The sequence below is a fragment of the Chiloscyllium plagiosum genome, unplaced genomic scaffold, assembly GCF_037043375.1.
Source record: "Chiloscyllium plagiosum isolate Xiang-an unplaced genomic scaffold, Cpla_swu_hap1 HiC_scaffold_17, whole genome shotgun sequence".
NCBI lineage: Eukaryota > Metazoa > Chordata > Chondrichthyes > Orectolobiformes > Hemiscylliidae > Chiloscyllium > Chiloscyllium plagiosum.
In genome coordinates, this window is record NW_028270155.1 from 2661975 (window position 1) to 2680120 (window position 18146).

Sequence of the window (18146 nt, forward strand, 5' to 3'; positions counted from 1 at the left end):
TCACAAATTAATCAGGCACAATCCTAACGCTCACACAGGCCGTCCCCCCTTGGTCTAACATCAGAATACATTGCAAACCAACTTGGCCATCACATTCAGATGAAGACAGTTACAGGATGACTGGGGAGAGAGTTATTGCACTGCCAACACTTCAGAGACCAGGGAACTGACAGGATTTCCAATCATCTGGGGCTGCCCAGCAAACATTCTGAACACCACTAAAAGCAAATGCAGCACAGTCACCAGCATACTTAACAACACTAGGACTGTCTCACAGCACCAGGGACCCAGGTTTGATTCCACCCTCAGGCGAATGTCTGTTTGCACATTCTCCCAGTGTCTGCGTGGGTTTCCTCCAGATGCTCCAGTTTCCTCCCTCAATCCAAAGATGTTCAGGTTGGGGTGGATTGGGAGCTGTGTTAAATTACCCACAGTAATGGCCAAGGTAACGCGGATGGGGGGGGGGTTGATGCTGTTCGGAGGTCAGTGCAGACTCAATGGGCAGGGGAGCGAGTGACTATGGCAGTGGGTGACCGTGGCAATGGGTGACCGGGGGAGTGGGTGGCCGGGGGAGGGAGTGACCAGGGGAGGGAGTGACCAGGGGAGGGAGTGACCGGGCGAGTGGGTGACCGGGGGATGGTGTGGCCAGGGGAGGGAGTGACCGTGGCAGTGGGTGACCGTGGCAGTGGGTGACCGGGGGAGGGAGTGACCGTGGCAGTGGATGAACGTGGCAGTGGGTGACCATGGCAGTGGGTGACCAGGGGAGGGAGTGACCTGGCGAGGGACTGACCGGGAGGAGTGGGTGACCGGGTGAGGGCGTGGCCGGGTGAGGGAGTGGCCGGGTGAGGGAGTGGCCGGGAGAGGGAGAGACCGGGGAGGGAGAGACCGGGCGAGGGAGTGACCGGACGAGGGAGTGACCGGGCGAGGGAGTGACCGGGCGAGGGAGAGACCGGGCGAGGGAGTGACCTGGCGAGGGAGTGACCTGGCGAGGGAGTGACCGGGAGGAGTGGGAGACCGGGTGAGGGAGTGGCCGGGTGAGGGAGTGGCCGGGTGAGGGAGTGGCCGGGTGAGGGAGTGACCGGGCGAGGGAGTGACCGGGCGAGGGAGTGACCGGGCGAGGGAGAGACCGGGCGAGGGAGAGACCGGGCGAGGGAGTGACCGGGTGAGGGAGTGACCTGGCGAGGGAGTGACCGGGCGAGGGAGTGACCGGGCGAGGGAGAGACCGGGCGAGGGAGTGACCTGGCGAGGGAGTGACCGGGCGAGGGAGAGACCGGGCGAGGGAGTGACCGGGCGAGGGAGTGACCGGGCGAGGGAGAGACCGGGCGAGGGAGTGACCTGGCGAGGGAGTGACCGGGAGGAGTGGGAGACCGGGTGAGGGAGTGGCCGGGCGAGGGAGTGACCGGGCGAGGGAGTGACCGGGCGAGGGAGTGACCGGGCGAGGGAGAGACCGGGCGAGGGAGTGGCCGGGCGAGGGAGTGGCCGGGCGAGGGAGAGACCGGGCGAGGGAGAGACCGGGCGAGGGAGTGGCCGGGCGAGGGAGTGGCCGGGCGAGGGAGTGACCGGGCGAGGGAGTGACCGGGCGAGGGAGAGACCGGGCGAGGGAGTGACCGGGCGAGGGAGTGCTTTCTACACGGTGAACGCCCATACTTACGAAGGCAGACAGCAGCTAGGAGCCTTGATGCGATGTAAGGGGGCACACAGGCAGGGAACACAGGCTGCAGAACATAACTGGAGAAAGTCAACGCCATCACGGTTTGTGTGGTCGGATTAATGACCAGCAGGGCACTCCACAGGACCAGGAACCTGGGGAAAGGGGAGGCATGAGATTGGCACCATCACAATGCAGCAACACTGAGAGGGGACAGTACAATGCAACAACACTGAGAGGGGACAGTACAATGCAACAACACTGAGAGGGGACAGTACAATACAACAACACTGAGAGGGGACAGTACAATGCAACAACACTGAGAGGGGACAGTACAATACAACAACACTGAGAGGGGACAGTACAATACAACAACACTGAGAGGGGACAGTACAATACAACACTGAGAGGGGACAGTACAATACAACAACACTGAGAGGGGACAGTACAATGCAACAACACTGAGAGGGGACAGTACAATGCAACAACACTGAGAGGGGACCGTACAATACAACAACACTGAGAGGGGACAGTACAATACAACAACACTGAGAGGGGACTGTACAATGCAACACTGAGAGGGGACAGTACAATACAACAACACTGAGAGGGGACAGTACAATGCAAAAACACAGAGAGGGGACAGTACAATACAACAACACTGAGAGGGGACAGTACAATGCAAAAACACAGTGTTGTTGTATTGTACTGTCCCCTCTCTGTGTTTTTGCATTGTACTGTCCCCTCTCAGTGTTGTTGTATTGTACTGTCCCCTCTCTGTGTTTTTGCATTGTACTGTCCCCTCTCAGTGTTGTTGTATTGTACTGTCCCCTCTCTGAGAGGGGACAGTACAATGCAAAAACACAGAGAGGGGACAGTACAATACAACAACACTGAGAGGGGACAGTACAATGCAACACTGAGAGGGGACAGTACAATACAACAACACTGAGAGGGGACAGTACAATGCAACAACACTGAGAGGGGACAGTACAATGCAACAACACTGAGAGGGGACAGTACAATGCAACAACACTGAGAGGGGACAGTACAATACAACAACACTGAGAGGGGACAGTACAATGCAACAACACTGAGAGGGGACAGTACAATGCAACAACACTGAGAGGGGACAGTACAATACAACAACACTGAGAGGGGACTGTACAATGCAACACTGAGAGGGGACAGTACAATACAACAACACTGAGAGGGGACACTACAATGCAAAAACACAGAGAGGGGACAGTACAATACAACAACACTGAGAGGGGACAGTACAATACAACAACACTGACAGGGGACAGTACAATACAACAACACCAAGAGGGGACAGTACAATACAACAACACAGAGAGGGGACAGTACAATACAACAACACAGAGAGTGGACAGTACAATACAACACTGAGAGGGGACAGTACAATACAACACTGAGAGGGGACAGTACAATGCAAAAACACAGAGAGGGGACAGCACAATACAACAACACTGAGAGGGGACAGTACAATGCAACAACACTGAGAGGGGACAGTACAATACAACAACACCGAGAAGGGACAGTACAATACAACACTGAGAGGGGACAGTACAATGCAACAACACTGAGAGTGGACAGTACAATACAACAACACTGAGAGGGGACACTGCAATGCAAAAACACAGAGAGGGGACAGCACAATACAACAACACTGAGAGGGGACAGTACAATGCAACAACACTGAGAGGGGACAGTACAATACAACAACACTGAGAGGGGACAGTGCAATACAACACTGAGAGGGGACAGTACAATACAACAACAGTGAGAGGGGACAGTACAATACAACAACACTGAGAGGGGATAGTACAATACAACACTGAGAGGGGACAGTACAATACAACAACAGTGAGAGGGGACAGTACAATGCAACAACACTGAGAGGGGACAGCACAATGCAACAACACTAAGAGGGGACAGTACAATACAACAACACCGAGAGGGGACAGTACAATACAACAACACCGAGAGGGGACAGTACAATACAACAACACTGAGAGGGGACACTACAATGCAAAAACACTGAGAGGGGACAGTACAATGTAACAACACTGAGAGGGGACAGTACAATGCAACAAGCACTGAGACGGGACAGTACAATACAACAACACTGCGAGGGGACAGTACAATGCAACAACACTGAGAGGGGACAGTACAATGCAACAACACTGAGAGGGGACAGTACAATGCAACAACACTGAGAGGGGACACTACAATCCAAAAACATTGAGAGGGGACAGTACAATACAACAACACTGAGAGGGGACAGTACAATGCAACAACACTGAGAGGGGACAGTACAATGCAACAACACAGAGAGGGGTCAGCACAATACAACAACACTGAGAGGGGACAGTACAATGCAACAAGCACTGAGACGGGACAGTACAATACAACAACACTGCGAGGGGACAGTACAATGCAACAACACTGAGAGGGGACAGTACAATGCAACAACACTGAGAGGGGACAGTACAATGCAACAACACTGAGAGGGGACACTACAATCCAAAAACATTGAGAGGGGACAGTACAATACAACAACACTGAGAGGGGACAGTACAATGCAACAACACTGAGAGGGGACACTCCAATACAACAACACTGAGAGGGGACACTACAATGCAACAACACCGAGAGGGGACAGTACAATACAACAAGCACTGAGAGGGGACAGTACAATACAACAACACTGAGAGGGGATAGTACAATACAACACTGAGAGGGGACAGTACAATACAACAACACTGAGAGGGGGCAGTACATTGCAACAACACTGAGAGGGGACAGTACAATACAAAAACACAGAGAGGGGTCAGCACAATACAACAACACTGAGAGGGGACAGCAGAATACAACAACACTGAGAGGGGACAGTACAATGCAACAACACTGCGAGGGGACAGTACAATGCAACAACACAGAGAGGGGACAGTACAATGCAACAACACTGAGAGGGGACAGTACAATGCAACAACACTGAGAGGGGACAGTACAATACAACAACACTGAGAGGGGACAGTACATTGCAACAACACTGAGAGGGGACACTACAATCCAAAAACATTGAGAGGGGACAGTACGATCTAACAACACTGAGAGGGGACACTACAATGCAAAAACACTGAGAGGGGACAGTACAATGTAACAACGCTGAGAGGGGACAGTACAATACAACAACACTGAGAGGGGATAGTACAATACAACACTGAGAGGGGACAGTACAATACAACAACACTGAGAGGGGGCAGTACAATAGAACAACACTGAGAGGGGACAGTACAATACAACAACACTTAGAGGGGATAGTACAATACAACACTGAGAGGGGACAGTACAATACAACAACACTTAGAGGGGATAGTACAATACAACACTGAGAGGGGACAGTACAATACAACAACAGTGAGAGGGGGCAGTACAATACAACAACACTGAGAGGGGATAGTACAATACAACAACACTGAGAGGGGACAGTACAATACAACAACACTTAGAGGGGATAGTACAATACAACACTGAGAGGGGACAGTACAATACAACAACAGTGAGAGGGGACAGAACAATACAACAACACTGCGAGGGGACAGTACAATACAACAACACTGAGAGGGGATAGTACAATACAACACTGAGAGGGGACAGTACAATACAACAACAGTGAGAGGGGGCAGTACAATACAACAACAGTGAGAGTGGACAGTACAATGCAACAACACTGAGAGGGGACAGTACAATACAACAACACTGAGAGGGGATAGTACAATACAACACTGAGAGGGGACAGTACAATACAACAACAGTGAGAGGGGGCAGTACAATACAACAACAGTGAGAGGGGGCAGTACAATACAACAACAGTGAGAGTGGACAGTACAATGCAACAACACTGAGAGGGGACAGTACAATACAACAACACCGAGAGGGGACAGTACAATACAACAACACTGAGAGGGGACACTACAATGCAAAAACACTGAGAGGGGACAGTACAATGTAACAACACTGAGAGGGGACGGTACAATACAACAACACTGAGCGGGAAAGTACAATGCAGCAACACTGAGAGGGGATAGTACAATACAACAACAGTGAGAGGGGGCAGTACAATACAACAACAATGAGAGCGGACAGTACAATACAACAACACTGAGAGGGGACAGTACAATGCAACAACACTGAGAGGGGACAGTACAATACAACAACACTGAGAGGGGACAGTACAATACAACAACACCGAGAGGGGACAGTACAATACAACAACACTGAGAGGGGACACTACAATGCAAAAACACTGAGAGGGGACACTACAATGTAACAACACTGAGAGGGGACACTACAATGCAAAAACACTGAGAGGGGACAGTACAATGTAACAACACTGAGAGGGGACAGTACAATACAACAACACTGAGAGGGGACGGTACAATACAACAACACTGAGAGGGGACAGTACAATGTAACAACACTGAGAGGGGACAGTACAATGCAACAACACTGAGAGGGGACAGTACAATACAACACTGAGAGGGGACAGTACAATACAACACTGAGAGGGGACACTACAATCTAAAAACATTGAGAGGGGACAGTACAATCTAACAACACTGAGAGGGGACAGTACAATGCAACAACACTGAGACGGGACAGTACAATACAACACTGAGAGGGGACAGCAGAATACAACAACACTGAGAGGGGACAGTACAATGCAACACTGAGAGGGGACACTACAATCCAAAAACATTGAGAGGGGACAGTACAATCTAACAACACTGAGAGGGGACAGTACAATGCAACAACACTGAGACGGGACAGTACAATACAACACTGAGAGGGGACACTACAATCCAAAAACATTGAGAGGGGACAGTACAATCTAACAACACTGAGAGGGGACAGTACAATGCAACAACACTGAGACGGGACAGTACAATACAACACTGAGAGGGGACAGCAGAATACAACAACACTGAGAGGGGACAGTACAATGCAACAACACAGAGGGGACAGTACAATGCAACAACACTGAGAGGGGACAGTACAATGCAACAACACTGAGAGGGGACAGTACAATACAACAACACTGAGAGGGGACAGTACAATGCAACAACACTGAGACGGGACACTACAATCCAAAAACATTGAGAGGGGACAGTACAATCTAACAACACTGAGAGGGGACAGTACAATGCAACAACACCGAGAGGGGACAGTACAATACAACAGCACTGAGAGGGGACACTACAATGCAACAACACAGAGAGGGGACACTACAGTACAACAACACTGAGAGCTAACAGTACAATACAACAACACTGAGAGGGGACACTACAATGCAACAACACAGAGAGGGGACACTACAGTACAACAACACTGAGAGCTAACAGTACAATACAACAACACTGAGAGCTAACAGTACAATACAACAACACTGAGAGGGGACAGTACAATGCAAAAACACAGAGTGGGGACAGTACAATACAACAACACTGAGAGGGGACAGTACAATACAACAACACTGAGAGGGGACAGTACAATGCAAAAACACCGAGAGGGGACAGTACAATACAACAACACTGAGAGGGGACAGTACAGTACAACAACACTGAGAGGGGACAGTACAGTACAACAACACTGAGAGGGGACAGTACAATACAACAACGCTGAGAGGGGATAGTACAATGCAACAACACTGAGAGGGGACAGTACAATACAACAACACTGAGAGGGGACAGTACAATGCAAAAACACCGAGAGGGGACAGTACAATACAACAACACTGAGAGGGGACAGTACAGTACAACAACACCGAGAGGGGACAGTACAATACAACAACACTGAGAGGGGACAGTACAATACAACAACGCTGAGAGGGGACAGTACAATGCAACAACACTGAGAGTGGACAGTACAATACAACAACACCGAGAGGGGGCAGCACAATGCAACAACACCGAGAGGGGACAGTACAATGCAACAACACAGAGGGGACAGTACAATGCAACAACACTGAGAGGGGACAGTACAATACAACACTGAGAGGGGACAGTACAATACAACAACACAGAGAGGGGACAGTACAATGCAACAACACTGAGAGGGGACCGTACAATACAACAACACTGAGAGGGGACAGTACAATACAACAACACAGAGGGGACAGTACAATGCAACAACACTGAGAGGGGACAGTACAATACAACAACAGTGAGAGGGGGCAGTACAATACAACAACACTGAGAGGGGATAGTACAATACAACAACACTGAGAGGGGACAGTACAATACAACAACACTTAGAGGGGATAGTACAATACAACACTGAGAGGGGACAGTACAATACAACAACAGTGAGAGGGAACAGAACAATACAACAACACTGCGAGGGGACAGTACAATACAACAACACTGAGAGGGGATAGTACAATACAACACTGAGAGGGGACAGTACAATACAACAACAGTGAGAGGGGGCAGTACAATACAACAACAGTGAGAGTGGACAGTACAATGCAACAACACTGAGAGGGGACAGTACAATACAACAACACCGAGAGGGGACAGTACAATACAACAACACTGAGAGGGGACACTACAATGCAAAAACACTGAGAGGGGACAGTACAATGTAACAACACTGAGAGGGGACGGTACAATACAACAACACTGAGCGGGAAAGTACAATGCAGCAACACTGAGAGGGGATAGTACAATACAACAACAGTGAGAGGGGGCAGTACAATACAACAACAATGAGAGCGGACAGTACAATACAACAACACTGAGAGGGGACAGTACAATGCAACAACACTGAGAGGGGACAGTACAATACAACAACACTGAGAGGGGACAGTACAATACAACAACACCGAGAGGGGACAGTACAATACAACAACACTGAGAGGGGACACTACAATGCAAAAACACTGAGAGGGGACACTACAATGTAACAACACTGAGAGGGGACACTACAATGCAAAAACACTGAGAGGGGACAGTACAATGTAACAACACTGAGAGGGGACAGTACAATACAACAACACTGAGAGGGGACGGTACAATACAACAACACTGAGAGGGGACAGTACAATGTAACAACACTGAGAGGGGACAGTACAATGCAACAACACTGAGAGGGGACAGTACAATACAACACTGAGAGGGGACAGTACAATACAACACTGAGAGGGGACACTACAATCTAAAAACATTGAGAGGGGACAGTACAATCTAACAACACTGAGAGGGGACAGTACAATGCAACAACACTGAGACGGGACAGTACAATACAACACTGAGAGGGGACAGCAGAATACAACAACACTGAGAGGGGACAGTACAATGCAACACTGAGAGGGGACACTACAATCCAAAAACATTGAGAGGGGACAGTACAATCTAACAACACTGAGAGGGGACAGTACAATGCAACAACACTGAGACGGGACAGTACAATACAACACTGAGAGGGGACACTACAATCCAAAAACATTGAGAGGGGACAGTACAATCTAACAACACTGAGAGGGGACAGTACAATGCAACAACACTGAGACGGGACAGTACAATACAACACTGAGAGGGGACAGCAGAATACAACAACACTGAGAGGGGACAGTACAATGCAACAACACAGAGGGGACAGTACAATGCAACAACACTGAGAGGGGACAGTACAATGCAACAACACTGAGAGGGGACAGTACAATACAACAACACTGAGAGGGGACAGTACAATGCAACAACACTGAGAGGGGACACTACAATCCAAAAACATTGAGAGGGGACAGTACAATCTAACAACACTGAGAGGGGACAGTACAATGCAACAACACCGAGAGGGGACAGTACAATACAACAGCACTGAGAGGGGACACTACAATGCAACAACACAGAGAGGGGACACTACAGTACAACAACACTGAGAGCTAACAGTACAATACAACAACACTGAGAGGGGACACTACAATGCAACAACACAGAGAGGGGACACGACAGTACAACAACACTGAGAGCTAACAGTACAATACAACAACACTGAGAGCTAACAGTACAATACAACAACACTGAGAGGGGACAGTACAATGCAAAAACACAGAGTGGGGACAGTACAATACAACAACACTGAGAGGGGACAGTACAATACAACAACACTGAGAGGGGACAGTACAATGCAAAAACACCGAGAGGGGACAGTACAATACAACAACACTGAGAGGGGACAGTACAGTACAACAACACTGAGAGGGGACAGTACAGTACAACAACACTGAGAGGGGACAGTACAATACAACAACGCTGAGAGGGGACAGTACAATGTAACAACACTGAGAGGGGACGGTACAATACAACAACACTGAGCGGGAAAGTACAATGCAGCAACACTGAGAGGGGATAGTACAATACAACAACAGTGAGAGGGGGCAGTACAATACAACAACAATGAGAGCGGACAGTACAATACAACAACACTGAGAGGGGACAGTACAATGCAACAACACTGAGAGGGGACAGTACAATACAACAACACTGAGAGGGGACAGTACAATACAACAACACCGAGAGGGGACAGTACAATACAACAACACTGAGAGGGGACACTACAATGCAAAAACACTGAGAGGGGACACTACAATGTAACAACACTGAGAGGGGACACTACAATGCAAAAACACTGAGAGGGGACAGTACAATGTAACAACACTGAGAGGGGACAGTACAATACAACAACACTGAGAGGGGACGGTACAATACAACAACACTGAGAGGGGACAGTACAATGTAACAACACTGAGAGGGGACAGTACAATGCAACAACACTGAGAGGGGACAGTACAATACAACACTGAGAGGGGACAGTACAATACAACACTGAGAGGGGACACTACAATCTAAAAACATTGAGAGGGGACAGTACAATCTAACAACACTGAGAGGGGACAGTACAATGCAACAACACTGAGACGGGACAGTACAATACAACACTGAGAGGGGACAGCAGAATACAACAACACTGAGAGGGGACAGTACAATGCAACACTGAGAGGGGACACTACAATCCAAAAACATTGAGAGGGGACAGTACAATCTAACAACACTGAGAGGGGACAGTACAATGCAACAACACTGAGACGGGACAGTACAATACAACACTGAGAGGGGACACTACAATCCAAAAACATTGAGAGGGGACAGTACAATCTAACAACACTGAGAGGGGACAGTACAATGCAACAACACTGAGACGGGACAGTACAATACAACACTGAGAGGGGACAGCAGAATACAACAACACTGAGAGGGGACAGTACAATGCAACAACACAGAGGGGACAGTACAATGCAACAACACTGAGAGGGGACAGTACAATGCAACAACACTGAGAGGGGACAGTACAATACAACAACACTGAGAGGGGACAGTACAATGCAACAACACTGAGACGGGACACTACAATCCAAAAACATTGAGAGGGGACAGTACAATCTAACAACACTGAGAGGGGACAGTACAATGCAACAACACCGAGAGGGGACAGTACAATACAACAGCACTGAGAGGGGACACTACAATGCAACAACACAGAGAGGGGACACTACAGTACAACAACACTGAGAGCTAACAGTACAATACAACAACACTGAGAGGGGACACTACAATGCAACAACACAGAGAGGGGACACTACAGTACAACAACACTGAGAGCTAACAGTACAATACAACAACACTGAGAGCTAACAGTACAATACAACAACACTGAGAGGGGACAGTACAATGCAAAAACACAGAGTGGGGACAGTACAATACAACAACACTGAGAGGGGACAGTACAATACAACAACACTGAGAGGGGACAGTACAATGCAAAAACACCGAGAGGGGACAGTACAATACAACAACACTGAGAGGGGACAGTACAGTACAACAACACTGAGAGGGGACAGTACAGTACAACAACACTGAGAGGGGACAGTACAATACAACAACGCTGAGAGGGGACAGTACAATACAACAACACTGAGAGGGGACAGTACAATACAACAACACTGAGAGGGGACAGTACAATACAACAACACTGAGAGGGGACAGTACAATGCAACAACACTGAGAGGGGACAGTACAATACAACAACACTGAGAGGGGACAGTACAATGCAAAAACACCGAGAGGGGACAGTACAATACAACAACACTGAGAGGGGACAGTACAGTACAACAACACCGAGAGGGGACAGTACAATACAACAACACTGAGAGGGGACAGTACAATACAACAACGCTGAGAGGGGACAGTACAATGCAACAACACTGAGAGTGGACAGTACAATACAACAACACCGAGAGGGGGCAGCACAATGCAACAACACCGAGAGGGGACAGTACAATGCAACAACACAGAGGGGACAGTACAATGCAACAACACTGAGAGGGGACAGTACAATACAACACTGAGAGGGGACAGTACAATACAACAACACAGAGAGGGGACAGTACAATGCAACAACACTGAGAGGGGACCGTACAATACAACAACACTGAGAGGGGACAGTACAATACAACAACACAGAGGGGACAGTACAATGCAACAACACTGAGAGGGGACAGTACAATACAACAACAGTGAGAGGGGGCAGTACAATACAACAACACTGAGAGGGGATAGTACAATACAACAACACTGAGAGGGGACAGTACAATACAACAACACTTAGAGGGGATAGTACAATACAACACTGAGAGGGGACAGTACAATACAACAACAGTGAGAGGGGACAGAACAATACAACAACACTGCGAGGGGACAGTACAATACAACAACACTGAGAGGGGATAGTACAATACAACACTGAGAGGGGACAGTACAATACAACAACAGTGAGAGGGGGCAGTACAATACAACAACAGTGAGAGTGGACAGTACAATGCAACAACACTGAGAGGGGACAGTACAATACAACAACACCGAGAGGGGACAGTACAATACAACAACACTGAGAGGGGACACTACAATGCAAAAACACTGAGAGGGGACAGTACAATGTAACAACACTGAGAGGGGACGGTACAATACAACAACACTGAGCGGGAAAGTACAATGCAGCAACACTGAGAGGGGATAGTACAATACAACAACAGTGAGAGGGGGCAGTACAATACAACAACAATGAGAGCGGACAGTACAATACAACAACACTGAGAGGGGACAGTACAATGCAACAACACTGAGAGGGGACAGTACAATACAACAACACTGAGAGGGGACAGTACAATACAACAACACCGAGAGGGGACAGTACAATACAACAACACTGAGAGGGGACACTACAATGCAAAAACACTGAGAGGGGACACTACAATGTAACAACACTGAGAGGGGACACTACAATGCAAAAACACTGAGAGGGGACAGTACAATGTAACAACACTGAGAGGGGACAGTACAATACAACAACACTGAGAGGGGACGGTACAATACAACAACACTGAGAGGGGACAGTACAATGTAACAACACTGAGAGGGGACAGTACAATGCAACAACACTGAGAGGGGACAGTACAATACAACACTGAGAGGGGACAGTACAATACAACACTGAGAGGGGACACTACAATCTAAAAACATTGAGAGGGGACAGTACAATCTAACAACACTGAGAGGGGACAGTACAATGCAACAACACTGAGACGGGACAGTACAATACAACACTGAGAGGGGACAGCAGAATACAACAACACTGAGAGGGGACAGTACAATGCAACACTGAGAGGGGACACTACAATCCAAAAACATTGAGAGGGGACAGTACAATCTAACAACACTGAGAGGGGACAGTACAATGCAACAACACTGAGACGGGACAGTACAATACAACACTGAGAGGGGACACTACAATCCAAAAACATTGAGAGGGGACAGTACAATCTAACAACACTGAGAGGGGACAGTACAATGCAACAACACTGAGACGGGACAGTACAATACAACACTGAGAGGGGACAGCAGAATACAACAACACTGAGAGGGGACAGTACAATGCAACAACACAGAGGGGACAGTACAATGCAACAACACTGAGAGGGGACAGTACAATGCAACAACACTGAGAGGGGACAGTACAATACAACAACACTGAGAGGGGACAGTACAATGCAACAACACTGAGAGGGGACACTACAATCCAAAAACATTGAGAGGGGACAGTACAATCTAACAACACTGAGAGGGGACAGTACAATGCAACAACACCGAGAGGGGACAGTACAATACAACAGCACTGAGAGGGGACACTACAATGCAACAACACAGAGAGGGGACACTACAGTACAACAACACTGAGAGCTAACAGTACAATACAACAACACTGAGAGGGGACACTACAATGCAACAACACAGAGAGGGGACACTACAGTACAACAACACTGAGAGCTAACAGTACAATACAACAACACTGAGAGCTAACAGTACAATACAACAACACTGAGAGGGGACAGTACAATGCAAAAACACAGAGTGGGGACAGTACAATACAACAACACTGAGAGGGGACAGTACAATACAACAACACTGAGAGGGGACAGTACAATGCAAAAACACCGAGAGGGGACAGTACAATACAACAACACTGAGAGGGGACAGTACAGTACAACAACACTGAGAGGGGACAGTACAGTACAACAACACTGAGAGGGGACAGTACAATACAACAACGCTGAGAGGGGACAGTACAATGCAACAACACTGAGAGGGGACAGTACAATACAACAACACTGAGAGGGGACAGTACAATGCAAAAACACCGAGAGGGGACAGTACAATACAACAACACTGAGAGGGGACAGTACAGTACAACAACACCGAGAGGGGACAGTACAATACAACAACACTGAGAGGGGACAGTACAATACAACAACGCTGAGAGGGGACAGTACAATGCAACAACACTGAGAGTGGACAGTACAATACAACAACACCGAGAGGGGGCAGCACAATGCAACAACACCGAGAGGGGACAGTACAATGCAACAACACAGAGGGGACAGTACAATGCAACAACACTGAGAGGGGACAGTACAATACAACACTGAGAGGGGACAGTACAATACAACAACACAGAGAGGGGACAGTACAATGCAACAACACTGAGAGGGGACCGTACAATACAACAACACTGAGAGGGGACAGTACAATACAACAACACAGAGGGGACAGTACAATGCAACAACACTGAGAGGGGACAGTACAATACAACACTGAGAGGGGACAGTACAATACAACAACACAGAGAGGGGACATTACAATGCAACAACACAGAGGGGACAGTACAATGCAACAACACTGAGAGGGGACAGTACAATGCAACAACACAGAGAGGGGACATTACAATGCAACAACACAGAGGTGACAGTACAATGCAACAACACAGAGAGGGGACAGTACAATGCAACAACACAGAGCGGACAGTACAATGCAACAACACTGAGAGGGGACAGTACAATACAACACTGAGAGGGGACAGTACAATACAACAACACAGAGAGGGGACATTACAATGCAACAACACTGAGAGGGGACAGTACAATGCAACAAAACAGAGAGGGGACAGAACAATACAACAACACTGAGAGGGGACATTACAATGCAACAACACCGAGAGGGGACAGTACAATACAACACTAAGACGGGACAGTACAATGCAACACTGAGAGGGGACAATACAATACAACAACACTGAGAGGGGACAGTACAATACAACACTGAGAGGGGACAATACAATACAACAACAGTGAGAGGGGGCAGTACAATACAACAACAGTGAGAGGGGGCAGTACAATACAACAACAGTGAGAGCGGACAGTACAATGCAACAACACTGAGAGGGGACAGTACAATGCAACAACACTGAGAGGGGACAGTACAATACAACAACACCGAGAGGGGACAGTACAATACAACAACACCGAGAAGAGACAGTACAATACAACAACACTGAGAGGGGACAGTACAATGCAACAACACTGAGAGGGGACAGTACAATACAACAACACTGAGAGGGGACAGTACAATGCAACAACACTGAGAGGGGACAGTACAATGCAACAACACTGAGAGGGGACAGTACAATGCAACAACACTGAGAGGGGACAGTACAATACAACAACACTGAGAGGGGACAGTACAATGCACCAACACTGAGAGGGGACAGTACAGTGTAACAACACTGAGAGTGGACGGTACAATACAACAACACTGAGAGGGGATAGTACAATACAACACTGAGAGGGGACCGTACAATACAACAACAATGAGAGGGGATAGTACAATACAACAACACTGAGATGGGACAGTACAATACAACAGTGAGAGGGGACAGTACAATACAACAACACTGAGAGGGGACAGTACAATACAACACTGAGAGGGACAGTACAATACAACAACACTGAGAGGGGACAGTACAATACAACAACACTGAGATGGGACAGTACAATACAACAGTGAGAGGGGACAGTACAATACAACAACACTGAGAGGGGACAGTACAATACAACACTGAGAGGGGACAGTACAATACAACAACACTGAGAGGGGACAGTACAATACAACACTGAGAGGGGACATTACAATACAACAACACTGAGAGGGGACAGTACAATGCAACAACACTGAGAGGGGACAGTACAATACAACAACACTGAGAGGGGACAGTACAATGCAACAACACTGAGAGGGGACACTACAATGCAAAAACACTGAGAGGGGACAGTACAATGCAAAAACACTGAGAGGGGACAGTACAATACAACAACACTGAGAGGGGACAGTACAATACAACAACACTGAGAGGGGACAGGGCAATACAACAACACTGAGAGGGGACAGTACAATACAACAACACTGAGAGGGGACAGTACAATCCAAAAACATTGAGAGGGGACAGTACAATCTAACAACACTGAGAGGGGACAGTACAATGCAACAACACCGAGAGGGGACAGTACAATACAACAGCACAGAGAGGGGACACTACAATGCAACAAAACAGAGAGGGGACAGCACAATGCAAAAACACTGAGAGGGGACAGTACAATACAACAACACCGAGAGGATACAGCACAATACAACAACACCGAGAGGGGACAGTACAATGCAAAAACACAGAGAGGGGACAGTACAATACAACAACACCGAGAAGGGACAGTACAATACAACACTGAGAGGGGACGGTACAATGCAACAACACTGAGAGGGGACAGTACAATGCAACAACACTGAGAGGGGACACTACAATGCAAAAACACTGAGAGGGGACAGTACAATGTAACAACACTGAGAGGGGACAGTACAATGTAACAACACTGAGAGGGGACAGTACAATACAACAACACTGAGAGGGCCAGTACAATACAACACTGAGAGGGGACACTACAATACAACACTGAGAGGGGACATTACAATGCAACAACACTGAGAGGGGACAATACAATACAACAACACTGAGAGGGGACAGTACAATACAACACTGAGAGGGGACAATACAATACAACAACAGTGAGAGGGGGCAGTACAATACAACAACAGTGAGAGCGGACAGTACAATGCAACAACACTGAGAGGGGACAGTACAATGCAACAACACTGAGAGGGGACAGTACAATACAACAACACCGAGAGGGGACAGTACAATACAACAACACTGAGAGGGGACACTACAATGTAACAACACTGAGAGTGGACAGTACAATACAACAACACTGAGAGGGGACAGTACAATGCAACAACACTGAGAGGGGACAGTACAATACAACAACACTGAGAGGGGACAGTACAATGCAACAACACTGAGAGGGGACAGTACAATGCAACAACACTGAGAGGGGACAGTACAATACAACACTGAGAGGGGACAGTACAATACAACACTGAGAGGGGACAGTACAATGCACCAACACTGAGAGGGGACAGTACAATGCAACAACACTGAGAGTGGACGGTACAATACAACAACACTGAGAGGGGATAGTACAATACAACACTGAGAGGGGACCGTACAATACAACAACAGTGAGAGGGGATAGTACAATACAACAACACTGAGATGGGACAGTACAATACAACAGTGAGAGGGGACAGTACAATACAACAACACTGAGAGGGGACAGTACAATACAACACTGAGAGGGGACAGTACAATACAACAACACTGAGAGGGGACAGTACAATACAACACTGAGAGGGGACAGTACAATACAACAACACTGAGAGGGGACAGTACAATACAACAACACTGAGATGGGACAGTACAATACAACAGTGAGAGGGGACAGTACAATACAACAACACTGAGAGGGGACAGTACAATACAACACTGAGAGGGGACAGTACAATACAACAACACTGAGAGGGGACAGTACAATACAACACTGAGAGGGGACATTACAATACAACAACACTGAGAG

At 47.9% G+C, this 18146-nt stretch overlaps 1 protein-coding gene across 1 annotated transcript in view; it reads right to left on the reverse strand.

Annotated features, from left to right (window-relative positions):
* Nucleotides 1-18146, reverse strand: part of LOC122558187 (large neutral amino acids transporter small subunit 2-like) — a 352569-nt gene that overhangs the window by 23632 nt on the left and 310791 nt on the right. The window contains exon 3 of the mRNA XM_087995684.1: nt 1652-1803. Coding sequence (XP_087851810.1) covers nt 1652-1803 — 152 coding nt within the window. The remainder of the gene's footprint in view (nt 1-1651; nt 1804-18146) is intronic.